This window comes from Nuphar pumila, chromosome 3 (assembly GCF_984573655.1).
Source record: "Nuphar pumila chromosome 3, dmNupPumi1.hap1.1, whole genome shotgun sequence".
Taxonomy (NCBI): Eukaryota; Viridiplantae; Streptophyta; class Magnoliopsida; order Nymphaeales; family Nymphaeaceae; genus Nuphar; species Nuphar pumila.
In genome coordinates, this window is record NC_143251.1 from 7,048,351 (window position 1) to 7,067,818 (window position 19,468).

Here is a 19,468-nt window from a genome sequence, read left to right on the forward strand (position 1 = left end):
CATGGATGATACTAATATTTAGTACAATATATACAATACAAACTAGAAAATATAACAAACATGATCAATTTACTATTTGCTTGACAGTTTGTTCTTTTGTTTGGTCAAAATCATGTCACCTGATTTTTTAAGGTGATAACTTACATGTTGCCTTATTTTTTTTCAGGCGACACCTTAGACGGGTGGTTTGACTAAGGCACTTATTTTTTCAGGCGACATAAAGGTAAAACCATCAAGAAAAAGTCAATTGGCTGGATTTGTCATATTTTGAGTCGTGAATTGACCATGTTTTGTTATATTTTTTTCTGTTTCGGCCAAAACATGGAATGGTGCCAAAAGTGTCATTTATGTTTGTATGTTAGCAAAACAATTCTCAAAATTTAGGCATATTTTTTTTAAATAGGTCAAAAGTTAGATGTCTTTTTGTAAAAAAAATGTTATATTTAGTAGAAGCACTTTGAGAATCAATAATGATTGAATTGAGTGTGCATCAGGTCAGATGTTGCTCTCATGGCCTTCATCAATTACATTTTCTTATCGATTTGGACCCTCAATCATCAAATATTCTTATTTGTCAAAATTCCATTCAAAACCCATTTGGTCTCTACTCAACTTTTGTCCCTTCACATTCTTGACAAGACGCTCCCTGATTATACCATAATATCATATTGGAATTATGTACAAATACCCGTTTAACTTTTGCCATATTTACAAACACAACCTCACTTTCGATTGTTTACGGATACTCACCTGGGTTTACAAAATAATTCTCAAGCACTCGCCTTTCTCAACTCAGGTGAGTTGAGTGCTGTCAAACCCTAGTTAAGATTCATAAAATTTATGAAATTACCCTTATCTTGTTTATTTTATCATCAAAGTTTTTACAAAACCCCCATGTTCACAACGATGGGTTTCCTTCCATCCGCCTAAACCTCATGGCTGATGAGGTGGAAAGACAGGTGCAGTCTGCTGCTGCTGCTGCTCTCTCTCTCTCTCTCTCTCTCTCTCTCTCTCTCTCTCTCTCTCTTACACACCTTGGGTGAGCTCCCCATCAACAATCTGGCCTTTCACTGAGCCCTCAAGTTCATGTTCTCCTTCTTGTCATGGATGAGACTCTCATAGAAAGCTGTCCGTTCCTGGGTCTCCATTTTAGTTTTTTTTTTTTAAGAAAGGCTGGGATTAAGCCTACCCAAAGTTGTCAGTCAAGAAACCGAGAGCGGAAAGCGATTTGAGAAGCGAAAGCGGGAAGCGAGGCACTTTCAAAATTTTAGAAAACGAAAAAGCATAAAACGACTTAGAAGCGAACCAAAAATCTCTCCAAAGCGAACCGAAAATGACTAGATAGCAAACCGAAAGTGACCTAAGAAGCGAAAGAAAAGCGAGGGAGAAGCGAAAAATGAAAAAATAAAATAAAAAAAACACATTTTCATTTTTTTTGCGCTTCTCAGCACGTTTCCAAAGCCTAATACTTCGCACTTTCAAAATGCATTTCGAGAAAGCGCACTTTTCAAAAAAAAATTGAGCTTCTCAGTAGGTTTAGAAAGCACAATGTTTCATACTTTTGAAACGCATTTTGGAGAAAGCATGCTTCCCCATTCTCTATGATGTTTTCTGTAACTCTGGGCAGACCCCTACCAGTTATTATCGGCGATCGTTGACTAGCATGGTGGGAACAAGTACCAGCAACGAGTCCAGGTAGAAAAAAAAACTCGGTTTGAGTTTGGGGGGTTTTGTAAAACCACTTTTTAATGGTAAAAGAAACTGAATAAGGGTATTTTGCTAAATTTATAAAACTAACTACAGTTTGGCTACATTAAACTCACTTGAGTTGAAGAAGGCGGGTGCTCGAGAATTACTTTGTAAATCTAAGGGGGTATTTGTAAAAAATCGAAAGTGTGGCTGTGTTTAAAAATATAGCAAAAGTTAGATAGGTATTTGTAAAAAAATTTGAAATTGTTGATCAACAACAAAACGTGCCCTCAAATCATCCAATCTCGTGGACCCTTATTTCTTGGCATTTCCCAGGCAGTTTACGTCAATAAGACGTCCAAAACACGCTATATATATATATATATATATATATATATATATATAAAGTAATGGGCCAGTGCTAAACCCATTTGGTGTTATACCGCGTGTGTGCTAAACCCATTTGGTGTTATACCGTGTGTTAAATGGGTTTTTCAGTTTCTCTGTTGCTTTTTATGCGGTTTTGGCCTTATAAATGTATTCGGCAGGGTCGATTTATTAAGAATCCACACCTGGATCATGTGTTTTCGATGAAAAAAATGATGTTTGGAGCCTCAAAAAATCACAAAGATTTTGGACCGTTGATTTTTTCAACAACAACGCCTTCATCCCAAACAATTGGGGTTGGCGATATGAACCAAAAAAAAATCATTTTGGGTCCTCCACATGAATCCTTCTCCTCCAATTATTTCTATCCAATGTTATGCCCTCGGTGAGGTTCAAAGCATTCATATCCTTTCTTATTATCTCCATCCAAGTCTTTTTAGGCCTACCCCAACCTCTTTTAGCTAATAGATTTTCTCATTTCTCCATCCTTCTAACCGGAGCATCATTAGGCCTTCGCCGAATATGCTCAAACCATCGTAAATGATTCTCACTCATCTTATTTTCAATGGATGCAACGCCTACCTTCTTACGTATTTTCTCGTTCCGAATCTTATCTTTTAGTGTATTTCCACACATCCATCGAAGCATACGCATCTTAGTTACACTCATTTTTTGCAAACGATGACTCTTGGCAGCCCAACATTCCGTACCATATAGTAAAGCGGGTCTAATTGTCGTCCTATAAAACTTTCCCTTCAACCGCAATGGCATTCTACGATCGCAAAACACTCCAGTTGCACTTTTCTGTTTCATCCACCCAACCTTAATCCTATGATTTACATCACCATCAATTTCTCCATTCTTTTGAATGATAGATCCCAAATATTTGAAACAGTCATCCACTGCTATTTGTTGCTAACCAAGCTTTACGTCTCATCACTACTTCGTTGCTTATTAAACCGACATTCCATATATTTTGTCTTACTCTTACTCAACGTAAAACCTCTTGCTTCCAAAGTCTATCACCCCAGCTATAGACTCATCAATCAAAACAATATCATCAGCAAACAACATACACCACAACATATTTTCTTGAATTGATCTCGTAAGTTCATCTATCACTATAACAAAAAGGAAAGGGCTTAATGCAGATCCTTGATGTAACCCAACCGTTATAGGAAAGTTGGTTGTCACCCCTCCACAAGTGCGGACATTGGTTACTACTCCTTCGTACATATCTTTAATTATACTAATGTACTTGAGAGAGATACCTTTCTTCATCATTGTCCACCAGAGAACATCCCTAGGTACTCTATCGTATGTCTTATCCAAATCAATAAAAACCATATTCAAATCTTTGTTCCCTCTCTCTATATCTCTCAATAAGTTGTCTAAGAAGATGTATAGCTTCCATAGTTGATCTTTCAGGCATAAAACCAAATTGATTCTCTGATATCATAACAACCTTCCTCAACCTATACTCAATCACCCTCTCCCAAAGTTTCATAGTATGACTCATGAATTTTATACCACGATAGTTTGTGCAATCTTGTATATCACCTTTATTCTTATATAAAGGCACCAAAGTACTCTTCTTCTACTCATTAGGCATCTTATTTGTCCACCAAATCTTGTTAAAAAGATTTGTCAACCATACTAAACCTTTCTCCCCAAGCATTTCCAAGCCTCGATAGGTATACCATCCGGGCCAACTTCTTTTCTGGATTGCATTTTCTTCAAAGCCTCTGCAATTTCTTTCTTTTGAATCTTGCGCATGAAGTCACGATTCATTTTATGTAAAGGAATGGAGAAGTCGCCAAGATCCTCGGCATGCCTTCCATTAAACAGCTTATCAAAATAATCTTTCCATCTCTCCTTAATCTCCTCATCTTTAACTACAACCCTTTGTGTTTCATCTTTGATACATCTAACCATACTCAGATCCCTCGATTTCATATCTCTCATCTTTGCAAGCTTAAAAATATCCTTTTTGCCCTCCTTGGTATCCAACTTGTCATAGACCTCCTTATATATCTTATCCCTCGCGTTTCGAACTACTTTTTTAGCTTCCTTCTTTGCTACCATATACTTCTCCAAATTCTCATTATCACGACTCTTACTGAGATTTCTATAACACTCTCTTTTAACCTTAATAGCTAATTTGACATCTTCGTTCCACCATGATGTATCCTTACTTAGCGGTGCACCGCCTTTAGACTCATCCAAAACCTCCTTCGCCACCTTTCGCATGCAACCCACTATCTTATACCACATTGATTCTGCATCCTCCTCGAGACACCAATTAGCTTCTTTAGCTACATGTTTTACAAACATTCCTTGTTTAGCTCCTTTCAGTGCCCACCACTTAATTCTAGGATTTATCCTATGTCTATCCCTTTTGTGACATTTTCTAATTTTAAGATCTAAAATTAAGACTCTATGTTGTGTAGCTACACTTTCTCCCGGTATAACCTTACAATCGATGCAACAACTCCTATCTCTCTTTCTGAGTAGGAAAAAATCTAGTTGACTCTTATTAATCTCACTTTTAAACGTTACTAGGTGAGACACCCTCTTCCTAAACCACGTATTGGCTAAGATCAAATCATAGGACAAACCAAAATCTAAAATCCTTTCTCCGATTTCGTTTCTTTCTCCTATGCCATAGCCTCCATGGATACTCTCAAATCCATCCCTACTAATGCCTACATGTCCATTAAGGTCTTCGTCGATGAAAATCTCTTCTCCATGAGATATCCCTTGTACTACTCCGTCTAAATCTTCTCAAAATTGACGCTCGATGGAATCGTCTAAACTAATTTGAGGTGTATAAACACTAATAAAATTAATAATATTCATACATACTACTAATCTAGTAAGTATAATCCTATTCCCCTTCCTACAGACCTCAACTACATTATCTATAAACTCACGACTAATAACAATCCCAACTTCATTCCTATTCCTATGTATTCCTGTATACCAAATCTTATATCTCCAAGGTTGTATCACTTTTGCTTTCTCACCTACCCATTTGGTCTCTTGTAAACATAAAATATCAATCTTTCTCCTAAACATAACATCTACTAACTCTACCAACTTACTAGTTAAAGACCTTATGTTTCAAGTGGCTAACCTAATTGTATGGTCTTGAACTATCTTTTTTACCCTCACCCGTCCAACAAAGTGTGGGAACCCTTGCCTATTTGACTCCACACTCAGGCGCCGGTTTGACGCATTGCTTCTGGGCAAAGTCCTAGCTACCCTTGCCCACTTATCATTGCCTCCGGTCCTATAGAGTACAGAGTGTCGCTTAGTAGGGAACGCCCCAACGAAATTTGCATATTGGTTCATATTCATAGGGTGGACCGTTGATTTTTTGAACTTTATAAAAACCCACCCATGTGTTGGAATCAAACGCTTCAAGAGCTGATCCCTATAAAATCAAGTACATAGATCACATTGAAAAACTAAAATGAAAAAAAAACTATTTAGCACACGGTTTAATACCAATTGGGTTTAACATCAACCCATATATATATATATATATGAGAAATAGGTAGGTGCTAAATGAAATATGCTAAAATGATACGTGATAAATGGGTTTTTTCTGTTCTTTCATTTTTTTTTTTAGTTTTGATCCCATAAATGTATTAGGCATGGTCGATTTATGAGGAAACGACACCAGGATCATGTGTTTTTTTATGAAAAAAATGATATTTGGAGCCTCAAAAATTTACAAAGATTTTGAAGCGTTGATTTTTCAAACCTTATAAAAACTCACCCGTATGTTAGAATTGAACACGTAAAGAGCTGATCTTTTTAAAATCAAGTACATAGTTCACATCTATATGGTTAAAATTGAAAAATAAAATAAAATAAACCTGAAAAAGTCATTTAGCAAGTATCATTCACCATATTTCATTTAGCACCTACCCATTACTCTCTCTCTCTCTCTCTCTCTCTCTCTCTCTCTCTCTCTCTATATATATATATATATATATATATATATATATATATATATATATATATATATATATATATATATATATATTTTGGCTTGGCATGGAAACTTGTTTTTTGGGCTATTAACAAGATTTTTTATTTTAGCCAAAGTTTTCAGCGTTGCCCATTTGGGGTTTAGCCTTTCTGGTTTGTATTGTACAAAACACATAAGACTTTACGTATTAGGCTTAGCATCAACCTTTGGAGCATAAAGATCACGCTTCAAACTAAAAAACGTGGTATCCTACCCAATGTTGTCATCGTTGCTAATCGGCCTGAATCGCTCGATTCCTACAGTATCGGTAAAAAAAAAAATAGATTCACAACACATCCCATTCAGATTCTTAATATTTTTAATATTATTTTCATATTTTTAATATTATTTTCATATTTTTATGACACATGTTAAAAGTTGGCCGATTCATTTTGATTCAGTTGGGAATCGGTACCGGCTGATTCACCTCAATCGTTGGCCAAATGATTTGATACGATTTTTTTTTACAACATTGATCCTACCAATGAACAAGAGGAAAAAGAAATAAGGTTTTTAGATGCAAGTTACCTGAAATTTAGGGTAATGCTAATAATGGTGAGGAGCCAAATTGTTTAAAAAGGAGATTTTGCTACAAACCCACCACGCCTCCTCATAGATTTTTGAACACCCTGACCTAGATTAAGACATTGACGTATAGCTATGGCATCCAATCACTGTCAATATTGTCCTGATAGCTACTTAGAAAGATCACGCATTATCTTATTCTTGGGATATATACGATATGGGAATTAGGATGATGCATGTGAGGTTGCCTATGCCACAACCCAAAGCAAACCACATTTTATCTTCAAAGGTGAATGGTTTGCTAAAGGCTCCCTCTTTTTTGCTCTTTTGAGTTTTGACTATTCTTGATTTATTAAATGAATAGTGAAGATGGTGTCCCTCTTATCAATAAAGATTAGTGAAGATGGTGGGATTCCTTAGCAGTACGCGAACTGCACATGGTTTGAAGGTGGTGGGCTCCACTGGCAAGGTGTATCCAGCGCATCCAACGTGGGATTTAAACTTGCCACACAATGAAATCCAAACCAATTGTGGGCCTTGCTTGCTTGCTTGTTCGTTTCTCTGACTTGTTGTCTTCTTTTCTAGACTTTCGTGGAAACCAACATGCCCACTTACATAACCAACCTTCTTATTACTCATATAAACAGTATTTATGGAGAAGATGATACAATTTAAAGACCTTAGAAGATTTGAGAATGAATGAAATAGGCATAGTCCCAATCTCAGCGAGGAAAAATCTTAAGACATTTTAAAAAAACTGGGTTTTTTTTTTCAAGTGTCGATATGTGTAAAATCATAATATATATATATAGTATATGGAAAACTATAGTGGACATAATTAACACAAAAAGAAGTCGAAAAGAGTTTGTTTCTAACGTGTTAACAAGGAATTGAAACCTTATTAAAACATTATGTTATTTAAAAACAGATGATATTTTGAAAATAGTGTTTTTAACGCAAAATAGCAGCTATCGAAAATCGTGATATTTAAAAACATCGTTGGTATTTGTGACCATGGCTTAAAATACCATGCACAAACTGCCTAAAAGTCATGCCTTTTTGAAAACAGAGTAACAAACACACGCCAAAGGCCGTCAGTCATTGACTTTCAAATGGTCCCGAAGATATTTCGGTAATGGCAAACAATTCCATCCTCACGATCATGCAACTGAAAAGCACATTGAACCCGTACAACAGAGGCAAAACGACGACCATTGTACAGAAACAGGGGCAATTTTTTGTCACTAATATAAAAAAAAATTAACAGCACCAACCAAGTCCCCCCCATTGCATGTTTCAATCCCTCAAAAAGAAAATAAATGAAGCCAAAAATATGATTTGATACCTATAAAGAGTTGGTTGCCCCCCTCCCACTCAACTCCTCATAATTAATGCCTTCCCTCTCTGTTCCTTTCTGAATCAAAAATACACACAATGGTTTTTATCCTTCAGTCTCCCATATAAGAACAAAGAGGAGCCAACCTCAATCTCTACGTCAACCTTACGATAGATGGTTGCCAAAACCTTCAATAGACCTTCATGAATTGGGGCAACGGCAATTCCCCTGGTCTAGCAGGAAACAAGGCCTCACGGTCAAGTGAGACCTGAATGCTGTTCATCAATCTAGAAATGGAGCTCCATACAGAAGGAGCAGCCAAGAATGAGTAACCCCAGATGGCGAGAGCTCTAACAACGCCATCACTATATGCAGGGAATGCCATCACAAACAAGGCACCGGCTATTCCAATGGCAGGAGTGAGCGCAGGAACCAATGGCAAGAAGAAGGCATTGGCCACCACCAACATGAGCGCAGATGAGCCTGCCAAATAGAGGGCCCAACCCAGTAAAGGGTGCACTGTCCGAGGTATCACAAAGAAAGGAATAGTGTAGCTAGCTAGGATCAGCAAGAACAGGAAGCATTTGATGGCAATTGGATACAGTGGGGACACTAACGCCGTGGCGGTAGGCTTATCGGAGGAGCGGCGAATGCAGATGCGGGACAAGCAGAGCCGCGCCATGGCCAGGAGGAGGAGGAAGACAGCAGTGTGGGCAATGAGATAAGGGAAGTCATCCGCGTAGCCCAACAGGGTGCGGCGTTGCTCGTGCCAAGCTAAGCCCAGGGGAAGAACGGGCCAGGACCACCAGTACCATGGTTTGAACCATGGTGCACTAGGGAATGTGATCACACTGTTTGGGCCGCATGGTATATTCCACCTTAGCTTCAAATCTGCAATTAAAGAGGAGGTCTCGTTATAAACACAAACACCTGTGTAATTTTTTCTATATACAATGTCCTATTGAGTTATTGAATTTGTTGAAATATTAGTGTACAAAAATAATGAAATTTACAATATAGGGGGAATATACGACGGTCATGCTCTTTATTCCCCAAATAAGCCACACAAATCAATGGCAACATATACATTTAAGAATTGGATTTCATTCATAAACAAACTGCTGCAACATTAGAATTGCAAAGTATAGTAATTGCGCATCTGGCAAACAGCAAAAGGAACTTTTGCTTCAATCACAAGTTTTAGCAATTGGGAGTCGAACAAAAATAGAAAACATAGAAATCTTTCTCATGAGAGATGAGCTCAAAACCTACACCTTCCGACAAGAATCCGGCACCTGTTGACCTTCTCATTTTAAAAGAAACAAAAACCAGAAAAACAGGAAAAGAAACTGAACCGGTTAATCAGGGGATCGAGTGAGAGAGATCTTACAATAGAAGGAAGCATCCATCTGGTATCCCAGAGGCAATCTGAAGTACCCATTGAGTCTTGTGCCATTAGCACCGGGCTTGAACATGGGGCGCTCAAGAAGGCCATCAAAGTACCCAACCAAGAATCCCTGGTCAGCGCCATCAGGGTTCTCCCTCCCATCTTTCAATTGCTGCATCATCCTGTTGAACACCTCCTCTGATGGCTGCCACCAAAACCCACATCTCAAGACCCCAAATAACCAACACCAATCAACACAAACACCCCAAAAAAACAACAGTACCCATCCAACGAAAAAAAAAAACTAAACAGAAAAGGGGGGTGGGGGGGAGCACCAACCTGCAAAACAAAGAGCCCTGTGTGGAAAATACAGGGGTTTATGAACACAGCGCAGAACTGCCCACACTGGAAGAGTTCGTCAGTTTTGTGCAAGAACATATTGTCAGAATCCAACATCACGACTCGCTCATACTCCACCAGACTCCAAGCGTAGAGCTTGTTCAGAGTGAGCATGAACCGCTTGTTGAAATTAGCTTGGTTACTATATGGATTCTCTATGTTGTCCACCCTCACCACCCTCGCCCCATCCTCATTCTCCCTGTTGTGTTTCAATCACGAACCAAATCTCATCTTTAGCAGAAAAGAAGAAGAAAAATGCAGAGTAGGGAAAGGGGAGGTGTGATGGGCTTACATAGCGGCGACCCACTTCTCCGGGACGTCTTTGGAGGCGATGACGACGAGATCGGCGTCGACTTTCAGGCGAGAGAGGGAGCGGAGGAGGACGCGAAGAGCGATGTAGAACTCGTAGTCCCGAGGAGTGCCCATGTACATCATGGTGGCGTAGGCGTTCTTGTGCTTCTCCGGCGCCGGAGTTGCTCCGGCCGGGAGGCCGAGGGCCAGCGTGAGAAAGGCCACCCACGGAAGAAGAGCACCGGGATTCCGCATGGTTGGTCGGAAGAGTCAATCGCGAGCCAACGAGAGGATTCCGGTGGTGTCCACCCCGGGGGTGGTGTCTTGGGTGTTTGCCTTAATCGAATCGCAAGGGAGAAGGGTCAGAAGTAGAAAATAAATATGAGGGATATAGAGAGAGCTCAAAATAAAAAATTGAGAGATATGCAAAACATAAAAAATAATTTTTTCGGGTAAGAGAGAGAAAACAAAAAAAAATAAATAAATTTATCGTGTGGAACCAAAATAAAATTAAGAGATACAAAACATAAAAAATAAATTTATCATGTAATAACAGATGCCAAAATATTTTTTCAAAACAAATGAAACCACAGCAACTTTTGAAAATCAACGGTTCTAGTCTAGAATACGGTACCTGTAAAGATACCGAGAGATTATATTTGATGCTCTCCAGTGTCCCATAAACTCTAGGAGAAAGCCACGGTTGCATGCTTGATCTGAGTTCGGTGAACATGAAAATATGAATTTTCAGTCACCAAATTTAGGTGCATAATTTAATTATGATCTGTAAACTTTTGAAGCTCTGAAAATATCTATAGGGCTTGTGCCACACAAAAATGATTAAAAAAGTTTTTGAAAAATATACAATAAATTGAGGCAGTGTAGCTAATACTCTCTTTGTTTATTGTTAAATAACTAAAAAAAGTTAATAAGCATGGGGCGCTGGCAGGCACAGTGCAATTCCATATGTCAAAGCCGCAGGTGCAACTGACACCCGCAAAGACAAGAAGCGAAGAATGCGTTGGTGAGAGAGAGAGAGTGTGTGTGGGGTTGATGTGGTATCTTTAACAGGCGTTTTCATTGTTTAACAGCAATTTGTACTTGTCTGGTAGTGATTAATTAGTATTATTTACTCAGGTCCGCTCAGAATAGCAACAACACAACCTTGCAGTTAATTAAAAAAAAAAAAATTAGGTGAATGCATCTCTACAAGAGTCCGGATCGGGTGCAATATGATTGGACAAAAATTGTGCATTAAGGACCCGATCGCCCTTCATCAGGTCTTGGGCCTACACCTGACAGGCCCTTGTACCCAAGATGGAGGTGCTTAATGTACAAATATTTGTGCAATCATATTGCATCTGTTCTTTTTCACACTCTCTACAATGCTTTATGACTCCGGATAGTTGGGTACGCCAAGACACAAACTAGCCTTAGGTTCTCAAAGAAATATATGAAGTTGATCAATTTGGCCCCTTGTGGGTATAATGTGATTGTATACTTTTAGTGAGCTGCTGCACCTGATCACCTTCATCTTTTGGGGTAGACCTTTCATAGGCGCGAGCAATGATGAAGGGTGATCAGGTGAAGCAGATACTGGAGATGATGGATGCCAAATCAACTCCACTGCTACCAGGATTTACTTGTCACTTTCACCGGTTAGTCCGACCACTGCCAGTTATACAACTGTACCATTGGCTTTTGAACCTGTAACGTCCCAACACAAGGTAACGTGCACTAGCAGCTCCTACCAAACAAGGGGAGCCCCCCTGTTGTTATAAAGCATGGGAGTTGGAGGTTTACTTCAAAAGGAAGCGAACCCATCGCGATTCGCATGCGAAGGCTCCTCGTCATCAAGAAAAATATGTATTAAGCATGGTCTAATGCGACTTGACCAGACTCGTGCAACAAGATACAAGGCCCAGGGAAACTTGGACCGAGTTGTTTCGATTTTTGGGGGGTTTCACGGCTTGACCCGATCTATGGCCAACTGGATCGAGCTGGCGTGTAGGGCTAAGAAGTTTGACTGGCTGAGTCCAGCCTGTGATTCTTGTTCAAATATTATATTTTTTTAACTTTGTGTTGGTAGTGTTTGACCAAATCCAATCCAAGAGAGAAGAAAGAACGTGGGTATGGGTAGAAGTCCATGTGAGACCACCACACCCATTTATCACCCACCCCGGAACGGACCCTTCCAGGGACGGTTCGTTCTAAGCAGTCGTTACGGTCATGCCCTTGCTTTCACTCGAGCCATAACGATGGTGTTCTAAATCCTGGATTTTATCTATATATATATACTGTTGGGTGAATTTTTTTAACCAGGGAAAATCTCGCATCAAATTTATTTTTTTCTCAAAAACATCACTAAAATTATATTCTTGGTATATATGTAATAAAAATATAAAAGCTATTAATTAAAACATGTAAAATGATCAATTTTTTAAAAAAAAAATATGATAATGTGACAACATGTTAAAATCAAACTAATTAGTAATTACATGAATAGAACAGATTTTTGGGTATGGTATCGTATCCATCATAAGAGAAACCATACCTGGATCCGATAAGAACTACATGAACCAGACCTAGGATATATCCGGTAAAATACTATTTTTTATCATTTATACACTGAAAAATTGCTGGTCTTATATCGGAACTCTGGTCAACCCCGAGTCTGATATAAAATTTCACAAACTATACTCCGATCTATGTATTAATCAGACCTTCAGGTCCGAATCTGAGTTTTAATAATGTCTTCTCATTTATCACCATACCCGGACCCTATAGGGTTTGGTAAGGGTAGGAACCAAGTAACCCTAACCCTTACAAATTGTTGACATTCATAAGTTGCCCCTACCATATGAACAGAGCTTTTGTGGGAATTTGGATTTGTTTTTTTGTTTGTTTTTTTAAGGCAAGCTGGGGGTTAAGCAGACCCTACCAGTTATTATTCAACGTATGGCTGGGGTTTGAACCTGCAACGTGCCACTACAAGAAGACGTGCACTCACAGCTCCTACCAACCACACGTAGCCCCCCGTTGGTGGGCATCTGTGTTTTATTACAAGCCCCTTGACCAAGGTTTTTTCTTTGCAGTGGGTAAACAACAGATGCATCAAAAGCTAGGCGTTACTTCTTGTAGGAATTGTGAAACAAATTTTCAACTTACTCTATTATATAAATGATCAAATCTAAATTGTGTGGGGGTATTTATTCACCCACCACACCCAATTTATACATGAAAAATGAAGGTTTACATATGAAACCCTCCATTTTCAGGAGAAATCCATTTTTCTGTGGGGCCTACAGTCATCATGTATTTTATTTTATTTTTTTAAGTTGGCCATGCATCTGCTATGTAAATCTACACACGCCCGCCTCGCTGGTTGAATGGATTTACACAGTGTTGTGAGAGGCGTACGCCTCAGTAGTTGAAGCGTACGCCTCACAGGCGAGGCGCACGCTCAAGGTACTGAGGCACTCAGTACCTGAAGCGTTGATATTTCTTTTAGCCTTTTTATATTTCATTTGTTCATAAGATGACTTTTATGACCTCTTAATACTTTGAGAATTCTATGTCACAAGGACAAAGACATGACAAGAGATTTTCATAATAAAAAAGATCAAAAGTTATATATTAAATTTAAGAAATATATAATTATATATCATCATTGTGTTTGACCTTGCATAAAAATCATATAATGTACTCATGTCTCGAATCCATATATCACATCCATGTTTGTATACGTATCCATGTGACGTCACCCGAGATATAATAAAAAGAACAAAGTGTACTTGATTACCGATATGCTAGCATGCACCCGTCTGGATGCGTGTGTATTCCATAGTCATAAATCTAATTAGGGAATTTCTTGACAAAGGAAAATGTCATGATGATCTGTAAAATTTATTTTCCTCAGGAAAATCTTAAAAAATATTGGTATATTTAAAATTTTAATATATATCAAATGTAGAAAAATATAGGCAAAAAATATAAAAATGCCAAGATCACATTATAACAAGAAAATATTGTGATAAAAGATGTGATATTTTCAAAATTGGTGATATTTTGAAATATCACATTTTTCTCGAAATTGTGTCAGTTTTTTAAAATCTCACAATAAAATCACGATATTTAAAAAAATGGTCGGTATTTATGACTATGGTGTGCACTTAGTTTGGCTATCAATGCAAAATCCTCTTGCTGGATCCATATTAAACTCTACCTTTATCAAATTTAGGATATGGATTTGGGTTGGGATCTTGTACACAAAAGTCAGATTTGGATATGGATCTGGTGTGTTCAGTTAATGGTGGATGCAGAGATCGGTGATGAATCTTTATTTTATTTTCTTATGATTTTGTACTAAAATAACTAAAAGCAAATTAGTAGTTCTTATTTAAAATTTATATTATTTTATTAATATTATATATTTTATTATTTTGATCATGAAGCTTACGCTTCAACGCCTCGCTTCGCCTCATCGCATTTAACAACCTTGGATTTACATGTGCATTTTTTCACACATGGGATGGTGCCATTCTCATGAAGTATTGTCTTATTGATGGGAATCAAACAAATGACCCCAAAGAGTCCAAGAATTCTGCTTTGATACTTGCACAAATAAGAATAGGAGAAAAGAGAGATATTGATCGGATTTAGACTCCACCTCCGCCTATCTAATTTCCATCCAAAAGCAACCTTAAGCACATTGAGTTTCGACCAAGCTTTTAAATTTTAATATTTTTATTTGTTTAAATTTTATATACCCTATAAAAAAAATTTGCATGTTTTTCACCCTTTTGATGTCATATTTTTAATGGTATTTTTTCAAGATTTTCTCAAGAAAAAAAATTTCTTTAAGGGGGCGTCCATTGCACCCCAACCCCGAAGTAGCCACTTTCCGATGAAAGGATGCTTGAGCGGTAAAGCGATCCCACTGGGGAGAGATATGGCCAATTTTGTCAAAATCGTATATCATATAGGAGCCTGAATCAATTTTCGAAACATTTCATGGAATCGGCTGATTTCGGTTCTGAAAAGAATCGAGCTTAATCGGCCAATTTTTAACAAGAAGATGACATGTGTAAGAAAATATTAAGATGATACTAAAATATTTAAAAAAAAATCATTTTTATATAATAAAAAAATAAGGCACGAATAATCTCATTTTATAACGATACAAACTAGTGCATGCGGATAATTGCCTGTGGTCCCGTTACCTAAACAATCACCATCCTTGGAATTATTTTTGAGCTAAATACATATCAAAGCCGAGATTCAACCCTGTTTCCTATTAAACAGTGACAAATAACCCACAAGTAAGGTGGTACTGATAGCCGTGGGATCGCCCGCGTGGCCAGCGGGTGTTGAGACTACTGGTGCACGAGTGTGTCCATAGCTTTCAGAGGTGGGCCAGTGGTCGTGGGGATAGATACTCAGCTTCAACCTTGCAATATGAGACACCCTATGCAGGTTTCAAACACAGGACGTCTTGTCAAGTTGGTGAGATTTACAAGTCGCCACCGCAGACCCCGCAGCGCTACCAAATGATGAAACCTTTATGAGCACCGAGATAATTAAGAGGTTTTTCTACATTTATTATATAGCCCCACTACTGTTTTCTTTCACCCTACAAAAGAGGCCTCCTTTCCTGGCCCCCTTCCACAGAAAAAGGGCATAAATCGAACACTCATTAATTTTTTCAGCTGAATTTATACTAAGATTTGTAGCCCCAATGGGTTTGGCACAGTGGAGGAGGGCCTTGGCCACTAGATGGGTGGTCAGGCTTACATTCCCATGACTATCAAACCCCTTGTGTTAACAAGGGCAAGGGATAAGCCATTGCTCAGCTGAAGTCAAGCGACTCTCTAAGGGCAAGGGGTGTGCCACAGGTTCATACCGTTGGAAAGGTGATAGTAAGCATGGTAGGCTGAGCCAGCATGACTAGATTTTGTATCCGGATGGTGGTTTTTTCTTAAAAGAAAACTTTATGACTTCCTTTTTGCATATATATATATATATATATATATATATATATAGAGAGAGAGAGAGAGAGGGAGGGAGGGAGTATTCCCTGCTATTTTTAGGATATGCAAGACGTGTCATGGGCTTAGAAGCGAAGGCCCTCGTGACGTAGCTTCGGGCAAACACAAACACCGAAGGCAGGCCTTTTGAACGCACAAACAACGCATAAGTGCACAAGCAAAAACAAGAGTACACACATGCACAAACACAAAGAGAGCAAAGAGACAAGGATGCAAAAAGTTTCTTTATAGATACTTGAAAGCAAAGAACATCAAAAGCGAAAAAGAGGGTCCGAATACACAGGGTTCTTAGGCCGTAAGGCCTTGTGGAGCACCCTAGAGTGCCAAAGAGGTATATACATCAAAGCAAAAGGTGAAAAACATGACGGTCCAAAACAAGAAGATTGGATCACAAAAACATGATTGCTTTTATCCACAAGCATTTTTTGCACCCCATTTGATTGCCTAAATGTTTGTTTTTTAAAAGCAAACTGGGTTTAGGCAAATCCCTCCCAGTTATACAACTATACCATTGGGTTTTGAATCTCCAACGTTCCAACACAAGGTGATGTGCACTAACTGCTCTTACCAGACAAGGAGAGCCCACGTTGGTAAGATTGCCTAAATCATGTAGATGAACAACTCCTTTGTCTGATGAGACTATCCCACCAAGATAACCAACCAAGTGCCAAACTGCCTCATTTATTTTTCTTTGTTTGGAGCTTCAGAGAGAGAGGAGAGGGACAACAATGGTTGTCGTAATCCATAGCCTGTGTGATAAGATCAAGATCACATCTTGAAGGCATATTCCCATTTCAATGTCCTACTGTGTATTTAAAAAAAAAAAAAAGAGAGAGAGAGAAAGAAAAATACTTGGCAAATGATTGCCACTGAGTCTCTTTCGTCCCTGGCTGAGAATCCCTTTTCGCTACAAAAGCGGGACCCATAAGCACCGGGTTGTTGAGGGAATTGCCTTTTCATAAGAAAGGCACTTCCCTCCCTGCCCCGTGAAACAATCGGGGCCCTCAGCCAGGCCAACCAGCCTTACAGGACACTCTTGTCACTTTACGTTTTCAGAGAGGAAGGGTCAAGTGATATGGCGAAGCACGACTTGTCTATGTTTCCACTCGTTCATTCTAGCGCGCTCAACAGCAACAGCTGTTTTTTTTTTAAGAAGAAAAAGAAAATTCATTAAATATCAGCAAGAAGGAAGCATAAAGATCAGCCTATGTGAAAACAGGTGCAGGTTTGACTATGTGAAAAAAAAGAAGAAGAAGCAAACAAACATATTCGCCCAACTTGCTACAGTTTCTTTCCCGATTTGTTAGCTACTCAGATATAACTTGTCCATCAAACGTTCATTTTAATATAAAAGTAATACATAAAAAATAAATCCCAAAATCCCAAATAATTGATCTTGAAGGTCAGTTATTGCAGGAGAGTTGGAGAAGAAGAACAGTGATTTAGCCTATCCTAAGAATCTCAGTGCAAAATTAATCCTTCGAACTCCCTCTATAAGAAAAAGAAAAAAACTGCAATATCATACTAAAATTAATGAAAGATGAGGGGAGTGAAAACAAGAATGAGCAGCTGGCCCAAAAAATTTTGTATCGATTTTCTATAAATTATCATCACTCTCCAATTATTTGGTTTCGGTAATTTCTTATGACAGTCACTGAGTTTGTGTACCGACTATAAAATTGCCAATCAAGGGTTTGCTGATAATGGGCATCAACATCCTTTATAAACTTAATATAATAAGGATAGTCAGAATTAAGATGCGTAAAAACGTGGTGGATGTAACCGTGTTATTACATGCACGTTCCCCAGCCTTAAACAAAATTCATTTGAATATATATCTTAGAACTTCAACAGTTACAGCAAAAAAGTCCAAAACCGAACAGATTGTGGGGTTTTTAGGAAAACGCGTCAAATTACTGTACGACGTATCATTTGATAGACTTTTTAGGTGGAGGCAAATTCTCAACTAGTCTATATCAACAGACTTTGAGATAAAGACATAATTGTCTGGTGTTTGATCGAACAGATTCAAAAACAGAATTGATGTGCATTATTCTCTTAATAGCTACAATCACTTTGGAGGAAAATCAAGTCAAATAGATGAAGGCAAGGCGTATATTGATTTCAATCGCTTTCATTATACAGGAGATCACCTGTTATTGTAAATCGTTGTGATGAAAAGTTGGAAAAGAAAAATAAAAAAAAAGCCGACACCACCAAAGCACCCACGCAAGATGCACACATTCTACGAGATCATGAAGAGTGGATTAGCGATGAGGAGGTGCCCATGGACACGCATGGTGTAACTCGACTCACTTATGCCCATCAATAAATTCGTTCTGGCTCTTGTTAAAAGTAACAATAATAGTATTTTGAAATATTTACAAAAACACGCATTGCTTTTGACTATTTACAAACACATGCCTAACTTTTAAAGTATTGCAAATACACGCCTAACTTTAGGCATGCATTTGTAAAGAGGACAAAGTTAGGCGTGTTTTCATAAAATTTTCTAATATTTAACTCGGTATAAGCTCGTTATGCCAACTGAACCGGTTAGTCAAATGAGCTATAAGATTAAACAAAGGTTGTTGAGCTGGAAGCAGATCCAGTGTTCTGGGTAGCGACTTGTATAAGTAATGCCCAACTAGAAGTCTCAAAGTTTTTTTTTCCCTCTACAAAAGTTTGTACTTTTCTGAATTCAAGCTCAGGTTACATTCGTAGTGAGTGAGCTTACATTAGGCACAAAGTCCTGAAAGGACAAACTCAGACTCAAGCTTGAGATCACATTAAGCAAAAGAAATGACTCTTGAACATACCATGGTCACCTCGTTTACCAGCCCAACCTTTGGTGAAGCTCATCGTCCACAATACCCAATAAGTATGTATGAGAAGCAAATGCGTCAAACGACATGACAAAAGCGAGTGTATTAAAAACTGCTGGATTGACAGTTCTCTTACAACTACTTCACTAAAAGGCTAGAGCACCTAAAGCCAAGGTGTTTGACCCAGTGGGATGAGGCTTAGGCCATTTGACGAGCAGCCTATGTTAAAATCCCATGGGTGTCACCCTCCAACTGCCTGGGGTGGACGGGTAAACTCTTGGAGTTTATGTTGACAGGACAGCGACAATTAGCATGGCAGGCAGAGCCAACGCAGCTAGGTCTCTGCGCCTGGGACAGTTTCTCCGAGTAAAAATAATAAAAAAAGGCTAGGGCATCTCAACAAAGAGTCATTCAACACTACTGATGATGGCGCTCGAGTCCAACTATAAATTTATATCCAACATCCTTATTGAGATAAAGAGCTACCAATTAGAGACGAGAGACAAGATGTAGCGCCCCATCGAGTAAAAATTCAGGGCCAAA

The 19,468-nt window shown here is 38.5% G+C and overlaps 1 protein-coding gene across 1 annotated transcript; it reads right to left on the bottom strand.

Annotated features, from left to right (window-relative positions):
- Nucleotides 1-7,857: 7,857 nt before the first annotated feature.
- On the bottom strand, nucleotides 7,858-10,404 carry LOC149841792 (putative glucuronosyltransferase PGSIP7). Its single transcript, XM_090001165.1, has 4 exons — nucleotides 10,055-10,404; nucleotides 9,703-9,961; nucleotides 9,367-9,568; nucleotides 7,858-8,867 (listed from the first exon to the last, which is right to left on the bottom strand). The coding sequence occupies exons 1-4, from the start codon at nucleotides 10,306-10,308 to the stop codon at nucleotides 8,167-8,169; spliced, it is 1,416 nt and encodes a 471-aa protein (XP_089857291.1). The 5' UTR covers nucleotides 10,309-10,404; the 3' UTR covers nucleotides 7,858-8,166.
- Between the last annotated feature and the right edge of the window lie 9,064 nt (nucleotides 10,405-19,468).